Source organism: Lepidothrix coronata, unplaced genomic scaffold (genome assembly GCF_001604755.1).
Source record: "Lepidothrix coronata isolate B3197 unplaced genomic scaffold, Lepidothrix_coronata-1.0 Scaffold23, whole genome shotgun sequence".
NCBI lineage: Eukaryota > Metazoa > Chordata > Aves > Passeriformes > Pipridae > Lepidothrix > Lepidothrix coronata.
The window spans coordinates 6,058,932-6,074,671 of record NW_016690203.1 but is presented as its reverse complement, the minus strand read 5'-3'; the positions used below and the strand labels follow the sequence as shown (position 1 = coordinate 6,074,671).

At 37.8% G+C, this 15,740-nt stretch overlaps 1 protein-coding gene across 1 annotated transcript in view; it reads right to left on the bottom strand.

Annotated features, from left to right (window-relative positions):
• CDKAL1 (CDK5 regulatory subunit associated protein 1 like 1) overlaps nucleotides 1–15,740 on the bottom strand; it is a 412,737-nt gene that overhangs the window by 270,110 nt on the left and 126,887 nt on the right. The window contains exons 6-7 of the mRNA XM_017808582.1: nucleotides 15,465–15,561; nucleotides 3,388–3,436 (exon numbers count right to left, since the gene is read on the bottom strand). Of these exons, the coding sequence (XP_017664071.1) occupies nucleotides 3,388–3,436; nucleotides 15,465–15,561 (146 nt within the window). The remainder of the gene's footprint in view (nucleotides 1–3,387; nucleotides 3,437–15,464; nucleotides 15,562–15,740) is intronic.

Sequence of the window (15,740 nt, the reverse complement as noted above, 5' to 3'; positions counted from 1 at the left end):
CTCTTTTGGTTGTTAATGCAATAACAAACATGCACATCCTTGTTCATTTTCTGACAAGGAAGGATAAAAAAAAGACAAAGTCACTGAAAAAGTGTTTATCATAATTATCTCAGTGGAGAGTTGGGAACTGACAATTATGCTATCTTTACAAAGATGAGGTAAAGACCACCACAAAGATGTACTTCTTTAAACTATCTCTTGACCCAGCATAATTACACTGTTTTTAACAGGTTTTCTTGACAATGCCCTCAAGACTAAGAAATAAAGCTAGAAGAAACCCATTTGTATTTCATACAAAGAGCTCTATATAATTCCAAGAAATCAGTTTTGTTTGGGAGTACAGTAAGCTTTCAAACAAATGCAACAGGGAAGCCATTTTCATGAAAAACTAAGAAGATGACTAATAGGAAAATAAAAAGTAAGGGAAAACATTCTTTCTACAAAGTTTCCCTCTTTGTAAACCATGTACTATAAAATTCAAGCATCCAAGAAAAAAAAAAACTAAGGTACCCCTCAAGAAATGGGAACCCAGGGAAAGCCAGACTTTTAGACTTAATACTGGCAACAGGGTAACCACTTTGGAATCTGGACAGAAAATCCAGACAACTCAGTTAGGCTGACCAGTCTAGAGAGACAGCTGCCCTACAGAGTGCAGACACTATGAAGTTCACACTTATTCAATTTAAATACTCAGACAAAGCATTTTTTAAACTTTCAATATATAATATTTTTTAAGCTTTCAATATATACATGGCCACATTACAGGAGTGGCCACCTGGCAAACTTCAGATTTTCCTTAAAAAGAAAAAAAACAAACAAAAATTGAAGAAAACTGTGTCATTCAGCTATGACCGATATCCAACTTAAAACTCACTGCTCTAAGATGGCTCTGAATTTGGAATTTGTATTTAATCCTTTGTCCCACATCACCTCCATCTCCTGAACCCATTAGTGTCTTCAGAAGCTGTTACTAATGATGTAGACTCAAGAAGACAAGAGGGTTACATTTAATTCAGTTTTACATTAATTTAATCTTCTACCATGTATCTATTTTATATTATAAAATATTCTTAATCAACAGTCCTGTTATCTACAGCATTTTACTTCACTTGGATAATGAAAGTTCATGATTAGACTCTTTCCATAAAACAGTAAAAAAGAGCTTCACATTCTTCTTCATTAGTAGATGATTCCCAAATACATAAATTAATGCCTCTTCTTTAAATAATTTGAAATTAAAGAAATATAAGTAAAACCTCCTATTTTTATCGTTGACTCTTACAAAAGTAAGCCATTATCATATGCTATGACCTCTGTGAATTTGTTGATTTCCTTTCCTGTAGTTTTATTGTCACAGACGGATTACAGCTGGAAGTGACCTCTGGAGATCATCTTTTCCAACCCCCTCACTCAAGCAGAGCCACTTAGAGCCAGATTCCCATGACCATACCCAGACAGTTTTTCGATACATCCAGAACAGTACCTCCCTTGGTAAGCTGAGCCAATGCTCAGTCATCCTCCCAGTCAAAAAGTGTTTCCTGGTGTTCAGAGGGAACTTCCCATGTTTCAGGTTGTGCCTATTGCCTCTGGTCCTGTCACTGGCCACCACTGAAAAGAATCTGCCTCCATCCTCTTTGCACCCTCTCATCAGGTATTTATGTACATTCTTATGATCCCCCCCCAAGCCTTCTCTTCTCCAGGATGAACATCCCCAGTGTTCTCAGGCTCTTCTTTGAGGAGAAAGGCCTCAGTCTCTTAACCATATCTGTTGGATTCTCTCCAGTATGTCCATGTCTCTCTCACACTGGGGAGCCATTTTTGTTGTTTTTTTTCCAATAAAACTTCAGAAATCCTGTGTTCCACTACCTTTTGGGAAATCTCTGATGGAATTGGCACTATGTACGGAATTCCATAGTCCACTTTCTCCTTTTAATTTAAATTTCTAGTTAGCTAGAAAGGAACCAAAATCCTTCCAAAAAATCATGCTTTTTGAAGTTTAAATGTTTCTCAGTGTGTCTATGAACCTTATTTTCTAGAATTGTATCAATGATTAAAATGCAATCTAAAAATCTATTCCGTGAAAATCATTATTTTAACAGCTGCTCTAGATTATTTATAATCTTTATATTTATATAATATTCAGTCACAACAACCTGAGTAATTATGTTATCAAAAAGCAGTAATATCTGGAGTCAGTATAAATATTATAAAGCCCATTTTTATAAAGGGAGGGCATGCTGACCTAGGATATCGTCTTACTCTCTTAAGAATAAATAAATTTCAAGAAAAAAACAGATAGGGATCTGAAATACTGTGATGTTGTAAAAATCATGAAGCATCCTCATTTCCAACACATTGTCATAAATACCACTATGTTTCTGGGAAAACAGTTTGGCTTGTTAAATAACAAACATGAATATGCTGAATGTATTTCTTCTTTGTTTGTATGGTATAGTAGGTTTTACCCAAAAAATCAAATGGCATTAGTTAAGGACAAACTTGAAAAAGTTTTGGTTGGGAGTACATAAGAGTACAGGTTTCACTTCTGAAAACATTCAAAGCAACATGACTCTCAAGGCCTTCAAGCCACAAGCTCTAGAAGCCTTACACCACACTACACAATTTCTTGATAGCAGCTTTTTTTTTTCCATTTACAATTTTGTACTGCTCTAAATCTGTTGTAGTTCAAAAACATCATACTCCAGCATTAAAGTTACAGACAATGTCTTGTGGATTAGACACTTGTTTATATTGAAAGTACAGCCAATTAAACTAAATCTTGTAATTTAAAGCTTCATGGAACAGTAATTTTTATGGTCTGATAAGTAATGGAGACAAACTTAGGTAACCCAGAAAGACCCAGACAAATATATTTATTTAATAGCAAATGTTTACTAGTCAGGCTGCAGAAACAATACTCTTTTTTTCTCTCCTTCACTGCAAAGTACTAAGTGTACACACACTTGAACACAGCCAGAGAGGAAGACAATTACAAAGGACATTAAACCAGAAGATAATTTATCTGTCTTGCTGAAGAAAGTTTAGGGAAGTAAGCCAAAACATCGGAGAAGAAGAAAACACTAGAGAACTAAACAAAAGAAAGTAGACATATAACACTGAATTAAGATAGTGCAGGAGCTTTATACAATAACCTACACTCACCTACACTTTTGCAACTTAAAATGAATCCACAGAGCTCCTGACAGAAAACATCCCTGAAATTATCACTTACACAAAGCATGCATGACAAAGTATAGCACTGTAAAAACTAGAGAATTTTAGCTAGAGAAGAAAGCAAGCATTAGGCTGATAAAGAACATACCAGCAGCACTTCTGCTAACTAACATGTTTCAGGCTAGCTGCAATTATTTCAAGTGTGATGCTTACCTTTAATAGTTTCTTCCACAACTTCTACTACACGATCTATCTGCTGAACCTAAAAAAAGTCAAAAGGCAAATATCTAAGTAGACAACAAATGGACATACTTTTATATAAACTCTTCTTTAAAAAAGTGTGTCCTTCTGGACTAAGGGGAAGTAAAGAGTTTTGGGCCGTGTTTTTAGCCAGGTTTTTTTTCTGTGCATCTTGGTCCATCTGCCAAAAGTAACTTTAAAACTCACCATCTAATTCAAACCAATTTTTTTCCTCAAAAATAACAAGGTCTTATAATTTTAGCAAAAATCATCAAATCACTAGACAAGAGTGACCTAAGAAAAGAGTTCAGGCCTTAACTGCTGTTCATGGTCTGTGAAAGGCAGTGGTCACCCTCAAAGAGACCCTAAGTGCTCCCTCACCCCACCCTCCACAGCAAAATAGGAGATGGTAGAGAATATAACAAGAAGCTAAGGATATTGTCAGGGCAGACTAGAGAGGAGAAAATCAAGGAAGTACTGCAGGGGAAAGACACTGGTACATGGGAAGAAATTTAAAAGTACTGTGGCGAAGTTTAAGGGAACAAGATATTCTCCTGAACTTAATGCAGGCACTGTTTGGAAATGGAAGGAAACACCCTCATGCTTTTAATAAGACAGAATAATACTTAATGACCATGACATAGCATCTGCAGCAAAGACAACAAATTTATGTTTTAGTGTTACACTTGCCAATATTCATCCATAATGAGATAAATAATTAAATTATTTCTTATTCGATACATTAGTCTTTATTTAAAATCAATGGCCAATATACTGTACAGGTTTTGGTATATAGAGTAAAAGGAATCAGCATTAACACTGCAAAATTAAACACTCAGAAATTCTTGAAGTTGAGATTCTTCCTACAGCTTTCATCCAAACCACTTATTCTATGTAATGTCTACTATAAATGTGTATAGATATTTACATACAGTGAAGGAAAGCTTACTTGTCACATTTAAATTAGTTTATAATTTTCCCACAATAATCCTTTTTAAACACTGTTTTTCTAAGCTGTACATTATATGAACTAGATTTAGCATGATTTTTGCAGTCTTTTCCTTGGAGTTTTTTACTGGTTTGTTTCCAAAACAAGCAGAAAAGCACAATTGCAGAGGCTTCAAGAGCAGAACCTGGCCTGCAACAAGGAGCCTGGAACTTGGATCTCTGGTATCAAAGCCATTAAGTCTCTGTGCCCTAAACCACTGAGTTTGTCATTTTCTGTAAACATATGTCTGCTCAATCTTCTCTATTTCACATTTATTTTACAATCAGTCTGATAAAAGGTAAAAAAAAAAAATCTCATCTGTAGCTGGAGTCTGATCTAGGGTTCCCAACTCAAGTGAGTAGGAGTCAGTTCCTTTCCTTGTTTGGGTGTTGGATCAAGTCCATGTAAAAGTACTTTTTCTTTTTTTTTTTCAACTTTTTGAAATAAAGCCTTTTTAAAACACAAATGTCTGCCACTTCAGATTTCTGAATACAGTATATTACTTTTGAATTTTAGAAATAAAATTATTGCTAATATTTGCATTTTAATAATCTTATTAAAAGATAAATATATTTAAACAATTTTCTGAAACACAAGCATTCATATCATAGACATACATATGCATATTTACATACTTGTGTACATACCCCTTTCAGATATAGCTTTAAAACTTATGACTCAAGAAACTTAACATACAGACTTTCCATTTAATGTTTTAAAAATAAACTAAAAAATGACACTTGAAAAAAAAGTGCACACACTTACAACTACAAATATAGACAGAGAACAAAGTTTGTGTCAAATACATTACCTAAAATATTACCGCTACATATCTCAATACTAGACAATTTAAGTTCATAATAATTTTAATCCTTTAAAATATGAGAAACCTGGTTTATAACCAAGCTTATAACCTCAGCCACCTATGATTACTTTCTATGTTGCACATCTGGGGAATTTTTGCATTGCTCTAAACCCCCTGTTAAATAAAGATAAAAAAAAAGTCCTTGACCACTATATTGCATTTTCATTTTATTGGATAAATTAAATTATTCTCAATATGCCTGTCAAGAAGATGGCTCATGTAAGTAATTAAAATTACAGGTCTAAGAGATAATGAGATCTGCACCTAGAAACGGATGTTTGTTCTGCCTTACTTGTTATTTTCCACATTAAGTATTTTTCATCTCAAATGACTGGAAATTGTTTGCCTAAAGTCCCAAGTGGTCAAGAATAATATGTGGAATGCTTCCAGTCTGTATTGATGAAGATGAAAGTATTTAAGTAGATCTGAGGTGAATCTGGTGTGGAAAGAGGGAAGGGTTTAGTGGATTCTTATTTGAAAAAAAAAAAGAGGGGAAAAAAGAAGAAGAAGGAAAAAAAAAATCAAAGTCATGGTAATTAAGTTTTCTGAGGTATACAAAGCTCTGTAGGATTCTTTTCCTCACATCTCGCTAACCTTATGGAAAATTCTGGAGTAGTGTCAAAGGCATCTCTAAACTCAAGCGAGACCCAATAATGTCTCCATCAGGCATCAGGAAGCCCATGAAGTTCAGAAACTTTAAAGTTCTTAATGGTGTATAAAGGGAAAAGACACCATTCCTCAACGTTTCTTTGCAGCACATCTCAATAAACCAAACCCCCAGGACTGCTGGATGTAGTCAGTGCACCACACCTGGCTCCACAGAACTTGTGAGATCCTGTTTGTAGCATAGGCAACAACACGGTGGACTTAATGTCCATTACAAATGAGTCTCCATTAGGACTTGAATACAACAAAAGCTACTGGCCAATTGGAGCAGGCAGCTAAGTAGAACTACACAAAAAAAACCCCACTCAACCACCACAACTCAGGCCTGATGCAGAAATCTGGGCTGAGATTGATATAAGCCAAGAGGGCAGGCAAGGTCAATGGGATGAATGAGTTGCCAAAGCAGGAAACTGACTGGTGAGAAAGCAGGGAAAAAGAGAGTTGTATCAAAGAATGAAGCCCAGGTTGAAACAAAAACCAGGAAAAATCCTTGACCCTTCCTGGTGGGATCAGAGTTTGGCCTAAGTACAGCTCAGCAATCATATGTATCCAGCCCTTATACACACAAGGAAGACATGAGGCAATCCATGCTGGGGCTGAAGCCTCAGGTCACCAATGAACACACAATTGCAAACCATACACCTCCCAGAACACCCCAGCACTCCTCTGGGAGACAGCAGTCCTGAGCTCTCCAAGCTAAGCTCCCATAATTAGCAAAAGGAGTGTAGAAATGCACACATGGTTCATTTGTCACCAAAGAAAGTCCCCCAGTTCCCTTGTACTGTCACAATCACATTCAACAGATGACTGTTAGGTGGAAGAGACCCAAAGACATGCCTGCAACGTGCCATGTCTGCAGTCTCACACTACGTGATCTGTGAGTGCTGACAGACATGAAGGTTGAGGATGGTGGTGCAAATTCTTCCAAGCTCTCAGAAAGGATCCAAGTTGCCTCAGAACCAATATTAATATCCTGGAACTGTTTTGCAGGACATGGAGTCTGGGAAAAAAACATAACCTCTAAGAGAGTTCCTACAAACTCAGAATACCCTTAATGGGCAATTAAGAGCGAAGTTGCACATCTACCCTGAGATTCTGCACTCTGTATAATCAGTGAGCCTCAGATCAAACAAAGCTATTTAGAAAAGTGCATCTATGAATCTATTATGAAAGTAAGAGAAACTTTCTGACATTCTCTTCAGGGAGGCATCAAGACCTCTGAAAAGACCTTCATTACAATTTGGAAAGACAAAACCTCATACAAGGCTTACAGCAAAATAAATACATGTTCAGTTTAATGTGTCCGCTCAAATACAGACAGAAGCATTTTTTGGGTAAAGATATTTGGACCAATCTCTCTCTGAAGTGACAGGATCAACACAAAACAGGAGAGATGGTCTTCAGATGTCCCTTACAAGCAAAGCTGAGTAAAAAGTGCTAAACCTTATAAAAACAAACAGCTCTTTTCAGTGAAAATATTCAGTGTCTTAATGGTCTTTTCTGAGAGAGAAGCCTCTTCATGCTTCTCTCAGTGGCTGCAGCCATAAGAAAATAGAGTGGTCACAAAAATAAGCAATTCATGAACATCCAATGTTTTCCAGAGGAGACAGGCTGCCTTTTAATGGAATCCACTATGCAGGCATCTAAGGTACCTCGGTAAAGCTGTTTTGTTTGAGCTGTACCACCAAAGAAGTTGAAGAATGATCTGGCCCAACTATTGCAGAAAAGGTAGTAAAGCATAGGGCTTCCTAGAAGTCTATATGATGAAAGAAAAGATACTCATTTTTCTCTCCACTTAATATAGCCTAGACATAATTTCAGACGGAGTCAGCTGCAGGAAGCACATTTACACCAAAGACACACTGTCCTTTGCCAACTATCGCAGTGCTTGTGCATTCTGAGTTATGCCACTGCCTGTTAGATAATGGCTATCCTGGTCTCCTCTGAAGAGGATTAAATCCTGCAAAGTGAGCATTTCAATTCCTTCAGAAAGCATCTCCTCATATTGTGATTGGACTTTGCCTCAGCCAAGAGTGCCTACCAGGTGATGAAAAGTCACTGTAGGAATCGGGAAGCATTCTGACATTCAAATTAGCACTTTTATTCAAATTATCTTTTGATTCTTAGTGCAGTGTACCTCAACATGTGTGATTGCAGAATATACTATACTCTTTGCTGTATCCAAATCAGAAGATAACAGAATAATTCCTGGAAATGACATGCCATTTCTTGTAAGTGGTCACAAGAGATCCACATCATCTGGATGATTCTGTTGTTTCTGCTGGGAGACTGGGATTAACCTGGTAGAATCAAAAGCAAATAAAAACAAACCAGAGGCCTTGCCACTTGCCACCAGTGACTGGATGTTTTGGCCAAAAAGTCTGTGGTTTCACCCTCTGATGAGTCTCAGCTCTCAAGGCTGCTGAAACAGTTACCATCACTTGTTAAAAGTGGCAGCTGGGTCTTCATCACAACCAGCCTGCTCCATGACCCTCCCTCAGAGAGAATACAATTGCTGCCCAGACCTGCTTCCTTTCAGCATGAAAGAGAATGTCTTTCACTAGAAGTTGTGAAGGTTAAAGCTTCTCTGACATTGACAGGACAGTGACAACAAGAAATTACTCCTAGAGCCTCCTTCAACTGCCCTTCCCTTGGTATAGTGACTGAGTTTCCCAAAGAGGGAAATTTCTCAGGGGTAACACAAGCAACGTCTAAGCACATCAAGTATCAGAAAGATCTTGAAGAGAGTCAAGAAGGCACAAAGACCAGAAATATTTATTAGAGTAGAAATTTTTATTGAAAAAACACTGCAAAACAAAGAATCCTTAGGCAATAGTTGAGAGAAACTGAGGACAAGGTGCCCACAATAAGGAGGGAGCAGCAGCTTGTTTGCACAGCATGAGGCTACTGCTGAAAAAAACATCACCAGCACCCAGCTGCTTAAGAATCACAGAATATTTTAGGTTGGCAGAGACCTTTCCAATCATCAATTCCAACCATTAACCCAGCACTGCAAAGCCCACCATCATGGCAGTGAAGAAATTTTTCCTAAGATCCAGTATGAACACCCTAGGAATAAGCATACATATCTATACATAACTACTTGAAGCAAAACAATCTTTTTTTCTTCTCTAGGAAAAACCCTACACATCTTTGATTCTCTGACATATCTATTCTGACACAGATAAGAAACAAAATGGTTACTACATAGATAAAATAATCAGTCTTAGGTAACCAAAACCCGCTATTCGTAATCATAAAGATTTTTAACTCCAGTTCACCAACTCTCAGCTTCATCTCACCTTGTTTAGGCAGCTCTGTCAAATGTCGGATGATAAAAAACAGCTCAGCCTATCCCCTCTCTAAAGTCAGTAAAAGGGAAATACATGGCTTCAAAAGGCACTTCAGATCTTCTAAAAATCTAAATTATTTTAGAGATAATTATCTTCATTGACCATAAAGAGAGCTGAGCAAAACAGACTCTCAAATTACAGCACTTAGGCAGCATAAATCCAGGCCTTAATACATAACTTCAAAAGGCATGTGACTAGCCATGCTGACTTCAGAGGCATAACATCTGTGTTTAAAACCTTGCTGACAACAGTGACCATAGTAATGGGCAATACTCTGGTTTCTGAAGGTATTTTGAGAGCAGAATCTACACAAACGTTAAAGGGAAGCAGACTAGCCCAGAGAAGCACATAACTCATTTTCATTGCTAAACACTGACACAGTTGAAGGATAATCCTTATCTAAATTAAATCCTACACCTTTTGATTCATGGGATAGTGTGTAACTGCTGTAGAAATGAATAGTTTCTATTTGCATGTCCATTTTTCAGTTCAAAAGCAGGTGCTTTGCTGACATTGTTTTCTGACTTTCCAGGTTCGAGTGTCCTATCTGAATATCAACATGGGAATTCAAAAGCCAAAGCTGACCAGCTGAGAGGTATTGATGGAGTTAGAAATTTGTATGAAACCACTCTTGGCTGTAAGTTACAGAAGAACAGTGTGCACCTGTCACCAGGCTTTCAGCATGCCTTCCAAGAAGTTCTGCCAATTCAAATCATTCAAAATAAAATTCTATCAAATTTGTCTTTCATGAAGTACACATTGGATATTTGCATTTATGCAAGGCTCTGGTTTAAGGGCAGCAGACAGGCTTGCAATCTTGAATGTAGTTTGACTTTACAAACACTGCAAGGTAGGCAAGTATCACTATCTCTGTTTTGCAAACATCACTAAAACTTGTATGAACTGAACCACAGAAATACCATACAATGTATCTTCCTCATTTATGAGACCAAAGCAGTAGAGATGTCCAGACATTTAGCTTCTTGGTAAGGTTACACTGATTTTCTTTCACAATGGCGCTGTTAAAGCTCTGCTCACTGGAGGGTTTCACAAATGGAGAACTAAGGCACATTAAATTTAAAAGTGTATACCAATTACAGATGTAAAGCTTGAGAAATAAAGTGCCTGTTTTTTGTCATGCACTTAGCATTTCTTATACTGAACCATCTGTTTTACAGCAGTGCCCCTAGTGTTAGGCGCTGCTACTGGGAGTGTTCAGCACTCCCGCTACTCAAGACTCCTGAGTTTCAAACTGGTTATGAAAAATAAATAACCTAAAGCTTGCCTTACAGAGTAGAACTGTCAGGGAAAAGGGTTATTTGGTGGTCAGGGGAATGCAAGGAGCCTTGACAGAGAGCTTTTCATAGCTATATATTTCACCTGGAAGCAGTGGTTTCAAGTTCAACTTGGCCAAAGAGACTAGAGTAACTCTACCATGCACAGGACCTGCACCTTCAGACTTGGAGAGTAGCAGCAAAGAGGGGGTTACAGCCTTGGCAACACTGGATTGTTTTTGTGATTTTATGCAGATGAAAGAACGGACTGAAATTCTTCCCTTGGGTGATGGGTGTATGGCAGAAGATCATAGGTCTTTGATGCTACACGTGACATTGGGAAAGACGAGGAAGGAAGAAGAATTGGAGTTGATGTTCTCATTCAGGATTCACTCATCCGCGGAGCTATTGTATGCCTTTAATGGAATACACATGTGCATTAGGCCCCACACTTTCAGTATGTACTGCAAGTTCGATGATTTCAAAGTACAGATACATGGGGCTTATGAAGCACATTAAGACCAGTAAACTGGTCAGGGTTTCCAACACAGCATCGTTTGGACATCGAATACCTTAAAACTCCAGACAAATGTCAATGAAATAAAACATCTTATCCCATTCCAATGGCTCAATTTATTACTGGGAACAAGGGTTTTGCACGTCCTTGCAAGCAACTCGGGAAGCGAGGAAACACTATGACTACCTACATCCATTCATGAGTCCTAAAACATAGACTGTCAGCTACATCTTTCATTCCCCCTTGTCCCTCCTTTCCCTTTCCCAATAATCCCCTCAAAACATTCGCACAAAGTGACATATCGTTCTTTTTGGCAACTTAAAATGAAAAGTGAGGGACAACTCTGAGATTTCTCTTTTTGCCATATGTGAGCTTAAGTTTGAAGTGGGTACACTGCAAACACAAAGGAGTGAGGTTTGGAAACCACCTGAGGGTAAATGGCTGTGAACCTCTGTAATGCATCATTACATGTTTCATGTACTTTTCACCTCACCCTTGGCAGGTTTATTACCACCAAGAGTTTTCCCATTTCAGAAAACATCTCCTTCACCTTGCCATGTTAACAGCTCCTTCACCTTGCTGCTCCCAGTTTTGTGTCATCTTATGGTTTGCCCCAACCCACATTATTTTTAAAAAGCAGTAATACTTAAAAAGCAAAACAAACCAAACAAACAAAACCAAACAAAAACAAAACAAGCAAACAAAAAACCAAACCAAACAAAAAAAAATCCCACCACAAAAGCACAGTAACATCACAAATGATAACAAGGATAAGAACTTGCCCTTCCTTTATTTCTGTTCAAATCAAGCAATAAGAACAGTAGAAACTAAGTCCTGTAATTCTCAAATGCAGATCAAAACAAACCCTGACTTACTAGAATTCCTCTGGTAGTTATATAGCAACTTCCTTCTCCATTATAACAAGAGAAAAAGAAGAGCCCTCTGACACACTCTGCCTTCAGAAAGCCACCCCGAGGGAGTTATATTTGCTGGTAAATAACCACATTCTCAGACAACACTATTTTTTAAAATAAAATATATTAAAAAGAACAGGAAAAAAAACACAAAAAATAGCAGAACTTACATAAGCAACAATAAATCATCTATGTCTCTCAGCCAAGTTGAAGATGAGACCAACCTGGTATTAAAGCAAGACTTCCAAAACTGTACTCTTAATGTTTAAAATTTTAAAGTAGAATCAATATCCTACTGCCAACAGAACATTTTCTATTTCTTTATTCTGTCAAAATTGCCTTTCAAAAATATTTTGAAACAGTAAGATAACTCTTATCCTTTAAATACAGTCACCACCTCACACACACTCTTTGCAAAATCAGAAGAAAATATTAAATATACAAATCAAAAATGTTGATAATAGCTGCTCTTAGCTTTGCTTCTGTTAATAGTTATGCCTCAAGTTTAAGACCTTTCTGAGCTGAAAGATCTTTTACTTAAAGTACAGTAAGTTTTACCACAGCAATGACAGTGAGAAAACAGTGTCCTTATTGTGAAGATGACATTTCATCATTTTCAGGTCTAGTTACAAAGTACTTTGAAACACCACATTAACAACTTAAATTCCTAACAAAAATCTTCTTGTAATAAATTCAAAATTACAAATATTTTTCACTAAACACTGGTTCTAGGTACCAAAATGAAGATAAAAAGGTTAATTTTCAGAAATTGCATGTTACCTAACAGGAAACTTTTAAAAAAAAAAAGGAAAGGAAAAAAATTGTTAAAAAAAACCCTCAAGCTTCAGGTCCTCCAATTTTTTCTAAGTTAAATTCATCAAAACTGAAATATCAGATTACAGTCTTGGTCAAAGGATAATGACTCATTCTTTTTTTTCCTGTCTTCGTATGTGTAGATATTACTATATTCACTAAAACAACCAATTATAGATCACATAACTATGTCGCCTCTGAGCCAAAAGGAAATTCATTCACCAATTTTTGTTTTTCCTGTCCTTCAGCACAGAGTAAGTTACACTTAATTAGTCAGTCTTGGAGATGACAGAGCACCCAGTTCTCTTGCACATATTTGTATAAAGTAAGACTTCAGAGTCAAATGGAAAGCTTGCTTCTTCCTTAAACTGTAACCATTAATGTAATTTACTCTATACCAAATAGCAGCAGCCCCTGAATCTAATTTCTGGGCCCTGAGTTAATTTGTAGAAATAAACATAGCTGAAAGTGGCAGCTGGGTAAAAAATGAGAGATACAATATTTTGAGTGACAGCAGTAATTAAAAATTGGAATAGCACGAAGTCCATCTTTATAAAGCATTGGAACAAATCAGTTAATGAAGCTATCTTTTTCCTAATTACAAACTAACTTATTTTACTTCTAAATTACTTTGAACAACTACATCTTGTATGATCTTCTAATGAAAGAGAAAGCTTCACAGAATCACAGAACATGCTGAGTTGGAAGGGATCCACAAGGATTGAGTCTAGCTCCTGACCTTGCACAGAACCATCGTCAAGAGTCACACCATGCGCCTGAGAGTATCATCCAAATGCTTCTTGAACTCTGTCAGGCTTGGGGCTGTGACCACTTCCTCAGGAAGCCTCTTCTAGTACCCAACCACCCTCTGGGTGAAGAACCTCTTTCTAATATCCAACCTAAGCCTCCCCTGACACAACTTCAGGCCATTCCCTTAGGTTCTGTCACTGGCCACCACAGAGAAGAGATCAGTGCCTGCTCCTCCTCTTCCTCTCATGAGGAAGTTGTAGACTGCAATGAGGTCTCCCTTCAGTCTCATCCAGGCTGAACATACCAAGTGCCCTCAGCCATTCCTCATACGGCTTCCCCTCAAGGCCCTTCACCATCTTCGTGCCCTCCTTTGGATACTCTCTAAGAGCTTAATATCTTTCTTATATTGCTGTGACCAAAACTGCTCACAACATTCAAGGTGAGGCCATAACAGCGCCCAGTAGAGTGGGACAATCCCCGCCCTTGATTGGCTGGCGATGCTTTGCCTGATGCCACCCGGCAATGGTTAGCCCTCCTGGCTGCCAGGGCACTGCTGACTCATATTCAACTTGACATAGACCAGGACCCCCAGGTCCCTTTCCATGACACTGCTTGCCAGCATCTCATTCCTCCGTCTGTACAAACATCCAGGGTTGCCCCATCCCAGGTACAGAATCCAGCACTTTCCCTTGTTGAACTTCACATGGTTGGTGATTGCCCAGTCCTCTCATTTGTCGAGGTCTCTCTGCATGGTCTCCCTGCCTTCAAGGGAGTCAACAGCTGCTCCCAGTTTTGTGTCGTCTTCAAATTTGCTTAGTATCCCTTCCAGTCCTGCATCCAAGTCATTTATGAAGATGTTGAAGAGATGGAGGCCCTGTGGAACCCCACTAGTGTGAGGTTACCCCATTCACTATTACCCTCTGTGTTCTACTTGTGAGCCAACTGCTCACCCACTGCTTTGGAAGATTTTTGTTGTTGTTCCTATAGAATCCTAGTTTCAAGTGAAATTCATTACACTGATGTGGAAACACACTGATCTCTTTACATTTTTAACATAAAGACAAGGCTGCACAGTCATCTGCTCTGGCTTGACACAACACAGGACAGCTTCACTGTCTCACACACTGACTCCACTGCTTCAACTCAAACATGCCTTTTACAACTAAAAGGCTTAAACAATTAACAATTAAAGGCTTGAACAATGAAGAATCTTTGTGAACTTATGCTTTGACTCCCAGATTTTCATTACTATTTTCATTACTATTTTACAAAGGTGATTCAAAATACAGTAATACTGCATAAAAACAGTGAAGGCACTTGACTAATTGAATGAAGTCAAAGCTCTCTGCTTACCTTTTCAAGGTAACGTTTGGTAACTGTTTAACAACCCAGTTATCAGTGGATTTAATTCTTCAGACTGCCTCAAATTTAAACAAAATAATCATTGCTATTTGCTCTTCTTCTTAATAGTGTGAAGTAAAAAAACAACCACCAAACTCTCAGCTGTGTCCATGTAATTTATATGCTCTTGTCTCCCACACTTCATCCACTGATTTTAACGAAGGTCTTAAGGCTTGTCTTAAAGCAAATAAACTGTGATATTTTTAAGACCACAGTAATTGATATCTTATCCTGCATGAAGCCTCGAAATTTTCAGGCTACAAAGGGCACTGGAACTCAGTTCCAATAACAGCATCCATTTCTTTCTCATGCCACAAACAAAGTAAATCACCCCAAATGAAGGAAGGTTTAAGTGTTGTATGATGCAAGAAGACTAAATGGGGGTGAGGATGGCAGAAAGCTTCTCTGCTGTTTTTTCCAAAAGAAAGGCAACGAAGTCTATATATTGACATTGACCAATTGAAAACATTTATGAAAAACTTTGGTTCTTAATTTACAAAGATACCTACCCCTATAATACTCAAGCCTTTCAGGTAGTCCTGACGAGGTTGGGCTTGTGGTACACAGCCTGCTACAACAACTTTCTTCTTCCCTTCTTGAGCTTTCCTAAAGAAGGACAAACAGTGTGTTAATAGTTTCTGAAAATTACCATTTTCAACTTCAAAGTAGTCATATTCTGCATGTGACACAGGAAAGCAACTGCGGTGAAAACATTTCAAAATCAGAAGCAACTTGTACGTGTTTGAACCTCAGAAACCAAACATCAACACATGAAAAAACTCCAT